This window comes from Leuciscus leuciscus (genome assembly GCF_965113295.1).
Source record: "Leuciscus leuciscus genome assembly, chromosome: 11".
Taxonomy (NCBI): Eukaryota; Metazoa; Chordata; class Actinopteri; order Cypriniformes; family Leuciscidae; genus Leuciscus; species Leuciscus leuciscus.
This window is the reverse complement of record NC_138735.1, coordinates 23,326,288-23,332,426: the sequence shown is the minus strand read 5'-3', so window position 1 is coordinate 23,332,426 and position 6,139 is coordinate 23,326,288. Positions and strand designations below refer to the sequence as shown.

Sequence of the window (6,139 nt, the reverse complement as noted above, 5' to 3'; positions counted from 1 at the left end):
GCATCTTACGATGCACTCTTTCACTGCTAAAACTAAAGTGTTGTGTTGGAATTCACACTAACAGTTAAGCCACGCCTTCTTTGATTTGATTGGCCATCTCACTCATTCTGACAGTTACGAGCGCTGTTAGACCACAGAGACAGAACAGAAAAATGTAACATTTAAAGCTTTTCGGAATAATAATAATAACAACAAACAAATTGGTGCATAATGGGTTAAATCCAGTGAACAATTCCGAGTATTGGTTACAATACTTCGCCTTCACATGTCACTTTCACTTTTCATTTTACAAAGCTCTAGTTGTACCACCTGACTGCTGCAGATTCATTTCGGCGTTGCTAGTGTTGACGCATATATCCGAGTCTGAGGACGTGAACAGCTCTGAGTAGAATGTCACGGGTTGCCGTCTCTAAATTACAGTTTATGACATGCATGGCGTTAAACGCAGCATAAGCTGTTGTTTTGGTTCAGGAGGAACTGTAAAAGGTGGCTCTTGTTCGTTTGCGGCACTCTGTGACTGTCTGACGTGTGATGTCTGCGCGAGCAGAGTGCTCGGAGGAATGGAAATCCATACGTTGACAGGCAAGTGGGACAATGTATCATTGCATTCGGACCAAATGCAATGATTGGACGAAAAAATTTGTTCCTGAGACTTCCCCAGACGATATAGGTACTTTGTTTAATATATATATATATGTATATATATATATATATGTATATATATAGACAGACTACTAACCGCTATCATTGCTTGCTATCAGGATGTGAAGACAGTTTCAACCAGAACAACAAAGTGTTTATGAATTTTTTTTATTGCAAATATTTTAAGAAATTTAAAAATATATTCTTATTGTTGTTTCTAATAATTATTATATATAATATTAATATAAATGTATTTTAAAGTTTAGTTAAAATAGTCTAATGCCATTGTAATACATTTGTAATAACCTTTTGAACCTGATTAGATAGATGAGCAGTGACGTGCCTTTTATATTTAATTATAGTAAAGCTTTACTGTAATTAAATTGTCTCGTCTTACAATTCAGAGAGAAAGTGGATAAAATAATTGACATATATATCAGGTAATTTGAATTCTGTTTTAATAATGTGTCTGGAAATACTGATTATTGGTTATATTTATTGTTGTTTCTTCTGCCTCTTTTAACCATCGGGCATCTTTACTCTAGAGGGGCCACGCCCCACATCACATCATAACGTTTATGTAACCAAGGGAACCAGTCGCCCACACTAGTTTGAGTTCTCTTCTCGCGAGTTAAACGCGACAGCCTCACAAGCCGGGAAAAGTATCGCGAGATTATAACGGCAGCGTCCCTCTCCCATAGCCGTTCTTTATTTGTTCTCGCGAGATGTGGACAGCAGCGCCCCCTCCTTGTTCTAATGCGGAGAGGAAGGGAGGGGAGAAGCCTTTTCAAATACACATACATTTCAATATCGCTACTGAATATATATCTATACGTTTTTCTCCAAAGGATGATTTGTGCATATGGAGTGGATATTACATTTGCGTATTTATCACGCTTAACATTTACGACGCACTCCTACGAAAGGAAAACGGCAGGATAAATCCTAAAAAGAAGCGAAGCGGCCTGTTTTTGTTCCTGAGGCGCAGCTCACACTGACATCAAACGGGCACTTAACTCACGGCGCTTTGTTACACCAGACCTGAAATTACTTCGCCAGCAAGCACGGTGAATATCTGGTACCCTAACGCACTGAAAGACTGGGTGCACAAAAAAGCGGCCTGTTTTATTTTTTTGCAGCGGCAGCGCCATGAAGAGCGGCGGACAATAACAAGAGTGACGGTGCTTGTGTGTTACCACTATGATCCGAGGCTAATCACGTATGTGCACGTCAAGAATAATAAATAAACATATGGAATAACACCGCGAATAAGGACTGCATTCATCCGGGATAAGACAAGGAAGCAATCTGTGCTCTGTTTGAAGTTGGTGGTAATTGGAGGCCCGGTAGGGTGAAGAGCGCCACCAGTGTGTTGTTGTTGCATAAAAAAATAAAAAAAAGATGCAAAAAATCGTGCACATGCATCGCTGAATGTGTTTTCAATCGGATCAACGTGAATGTGCTTTTATCCGATGACGATGAGGATTTGGCCGTATTTCGTGCCGTGGAAGAGGGGCAAACGTTAAGATGGAGTGGTTTTAATGAATGCGATGTAAAGACAAGCCTATCTGGTGAAATCTCCCTTGCATTTCACACTCGACGGTTCACACGCGCAGGTTCATCGACATTGATGAGACGTGGGCTGCTGGCGGGACTGAAGCCTTGTACTGTCGCTCCTTTTCTTTTTTTTTCCTCCCCGAACTGGATCTGTCTAGCACGACACTGCTGAGATGAACCCGGTGAATGCGACCACTCTCTACGTGTCAGCTTGTCGGTCGGTGCTGCAGTGCGATCCCCGGGACCCCCAGGCTTTGGCGGAAATCTATAAGCTCTTGCCTTTTTTCAGACAGTCTCTCGCCTGCCTTGTGTGTGGTGAGAGCCCGTTTATTCTGCTTCATCACTGCATGCTTGCATGATCACCTCTGCTTTATCGCTGCATGCTTTATAGCTGCTCTCGAAGCCCCACCGACCATGACACACCCCCACTGAGTCCACAAATTCCTGACCTACAATGACAACTGGGGCCTGGGCATTTAGATACACAGCAGGGCATACAGGCTGTGTGTTTATAGATACATGGTGGTTGAATAGTAATGCCTTGCCTGCTCAGTCAGTTAAAACTGGCTGCTTGAAACAGTTCAGATTTTCTAACATTTTAGATAACTTCTTCACAGGGTTTAAATATTATAAATAGAACGTGCATATATATATATATATATATATATATAGTGTGTGTGTGTTATTTTTGTGATATTTCCTGGCGTGCATATCATTATTTATAATTTATATCATCATTTTTTTGTATATACTTTAGCTACAAATGCACTTTGTAATTGCAAATAATAAATTGATTGCAGTCCAAAATTCATTTGTCAAAAGGTGTGGGAACCCTGTTTGTAGTAATGCTTTATTTGGAATGAGTAGGCAATTCATTGCTTTTAATTTATTTGATTTGATTATTATTGTTTAAATACAGCTGTTGATATGCCATGCATATTTTTTTATTTGGAAAAAAAAATTTGATTCATATTTGCATTAAGCAATTTATGTTTACATGATGTGCTTGTTTATAAAAACAATGCATTTGTATTATTTGCCTTTGAGATCCCTGTCAGCCATATGCTGAGCATGTAATATGAACCATATCATGCAACATCACATGACCCTTTAACATCAGGACATATGTGGGGCTTCTCTTGAATGTTACAAAACCATATCTAATGAGATACAATATAGTGCTTGTATTATGTTGCTCATGATCTACAAAACTAATTACGGATCAAACTGATCATTTTAAAGGTACAACATCCAAGCAGCCTATTTAGGCTGTGATTTGAGTAGTTAGCACATTGATGTTTCATGGTCTAAACATATTTTCTTTCTTTATTTAGGCAATTTGCTACAAAATCCAATCGCTCCTACCAATTCGTCGTGCCAGCACTATGTCTGTAAATCATGTAAAGGCAAAAAGATGATGATGAAACCGTCGTGCAGCTGGTGTAAAGACTATGAGCAGTTTGAAGAGAATAAGCAGCTGTGCATCTTGGTGGACTGCTACAGAAAGCTCTGCGAGTACATCGCAGATTCTCCTCTCGCCCAGCACATTTCAAGTACTGTGGAAGGTTCCCCAGACATCCTGGCTCTGTTGAATGAGGGCCTCTCGTTGGACAACAGGCAGGAGGAGGAGGAGGAGGAGTCACTCTCCCTGAGCTTCACAAACCAGTCCCCAACACCCTCAACCTCAGAAATGCTCCCTGACGAGGTCCAGTCCCCTTCGACCGAGATCAAGGAGCAAGGCCTTAGTCCTCTAGGGGTGAATGGTCTCCAGGACTGCAATGGCTTGACCAACGTGGAGGAATTGACCGCCAGTTTACCTTCACTAGAGGCCAGTGTTCCAGACTCGGTGGAGAGTGGGAGTGACGTAGTGAAACAAGAGAGTTTTACAAATGAGATCCCAGTGTGTGAGGCAGTGGCAGCTGCTGGCGAGGAGCTTTGTACCAGCACCATGGACATTTGTGGCTTTGGCGAGGATATTAAGCATGATGGCGGGACTCTCCTCTTGAGTGTAGAGGAAGTGCTCAGGACTCTAGAACCAGACCACGTCACCCAGGATGAGTGTCCTGCTATCTTGCAGTCGGCTCTTGATCCTTCGGGGAACTTAAATGGACCTTTTGCCTCGGTTGACTCTGCCCGACAACTCTCCTCGCTCCCACAGGAAGTTCTCTTGCCCCAACACCTGACAGCCCAGAAGAATCCGCAACATTTGGGAATATCCTGTTCCGCCGTGACACCGAGAATGCCACGGTCCAACCGGAAACGCTCGCGGTCGGAAAGCGACAGCGAGAAGATTCAACCCCTTCCCATTTCCACCTTCATCCGTGGTCCCACGTTGGGCGCTTCCGCCCCTGTTCCGGTCAAGTGCGAACCTAAATCTCCTGCTCTGACTATCCCGCACATGGCGGCGGTGCCCAACGGAGGCGGCCTTTCTAAGGTGGGCAAGACATTACTGGTGCCTGCTAAAACTGTCAAAAAGACCCTTGACCACCATGGACCCAAAAAGGCGTACACTAAGTCCAAACAGGGCACTCCAAAGTCGAAAGAGAAGACGAAAGAACGGATTCTGACTAACGCACTCATTCCCGGGAGCCCCACGAAAGTGGTGTACAAAAAAGCGCAAGAGAAAAAGGGCTGCAAGTGCGGCAGAGCAACTCAAAACCCAAGTGTTCTTACGTGCCGTGGACAGCGATGCCCCTGCTACTCCAACCGCAAAGCCTGTCTGGACTGCATATGCAGGGGCTGCCAGAACTCCTACATGGCCAATGGCGAAAAGAAGCTGGAGGCCTTTGCGGTGCCAGAGAAGGCGCTCGAGCAGACAAGACTTACTCTGGGTATCAATGTCACCAGCATTGCAGTGCGAAACGCTACAGGTAGCAGCACTGGCGGGATGCTTAACGTCTCCACGGCGGCTGGCTCACCTGTGGCCTCCTTCTTGGCTACGGGGCCACACGAAGACAAAGGATTCGATGAACCGTTGGACATGAGGTTTGACTGAGTTCCAGATGATTCTCCTTTAACATCGCCCTGTATTCCAAACCGACTTGCTTTCAGTGTGGCAGCACTGTACCGAGGGGCTAATGTTGAGTCAGCGATAAGGCAGCTACTGTGATTCTGTTCCAGTTCACATTATCAATTAAACTAGTTATTGCTGAAGCTTGTGCCTTTAAATCATTTGTACTATTCTTTTTGATTTTCTTGCACACCTTTAGAGGAGGAGCGGAGAGACTGGATAATAGAAGTCGAAAGTTTCTTTTGGTAAAGGTTTTTCTTTCCATTTCAGTACAAGTGATCTATAAGGCATGATCTTTGGCAAGATATACCTGACCTCATTGTTGTGGGTCACGTTATGTGCATATGTGGAAGATTTTCAGTTTGTAGGTTAGGGGATGAGACCTGTTAAATGAATGGTACCCTACAGCATCAGTAGAGACTGGTTGTATTTATAAACAGTTTTTGTACACAGACTTAAGGAATACAATTTAAAAAGTACATTTTATGATATATTTTGTAAGTTACATTAACAACATTTGCAGTATTTATTGGGTATCACTTAACATAGATTACGGTCCACCCAGGGCATCAGCTGGATACCATTTCTACAGATGCAAGTCACACAGATGCAGTATGTACGGTTTTTCTGTCTAAATTATGTTGTTGTCCTGATTGTGCTAGTTTTTTGCTGTCTCAAACTGTTATTTTTTTCCCTTGGGGCATTTAAATACCTGTAATATAAATGTAACATATTTCCACAAAAAAGAAAAAAACCTAACACGACTCTTGTTTTTCATTTCAAAAATCACTTTATCAAAGTAGTTGCATAGTTTTTTTTCCCCCCTGAAGGTGATTTTATAAATCATTTTGACAAGTTTAGAAAGGTGCTTTGAATGATAAATGTGTTAATTAATGTGACTATATATAATTAACATGAATGCGAATAGAA

General features: G+C 42.5%; 1 protein-coding gene across 2 annotated transcripts; it reads left to right on the top strand.

The window, feature by feature from the left end:
* The first annotated feature begins 1,365 nt into the window (after positions 1 to 1,365).
* msl2b (MSL complex subunit 2b) lies at positions 1,366 to 5,968 on the top strand. 2 transcript variants are annotated; one of them, XM_082183386.1, is made up of 2 exons: positions 1,366 to 2,514; positions 3,534 to 5,968. In XM_082183386.1, exons 1-2 carry the CDS (start codon positions 2,373 to 2,375, stop codon positions 5,192 to 5,194), a joined length of 1,803 nt encoding a protein of 600 aa, XP_082039512.1. In that variant the 5' UTR covers positions 1,366 to 2,372; the 3' UTR covers positions 5,195 to 5,968. The 2 variants fall into 2 exon arrangements, with proteins under 2 accessions (XP_082039512.1, XP_082039513.1); XM_082183387.1 differs by lacking the exon at positions 1,366 to 2,514 and adding an exon at positions 2,521 to 3,441.
* Positions 5,969 to 6,139: the final 171 nt, after the last annotated feature.

Coding starts and splice junctions, on each gene's coding strand:
- msl2b (XM_082183386.1), top strand. CDS start 2,373: ATGAACCCGGTGAATGCGACCACTCTCTACGTGTCAGCTTGTCGGTCG. Junction 2,515..3,533: donor TCTCGCCTGCCTTGTGTGTG/GTGAGAGCCCGT, acceptor TTCTTTATTTAG/GCAATTTGCTACAAAATCCA.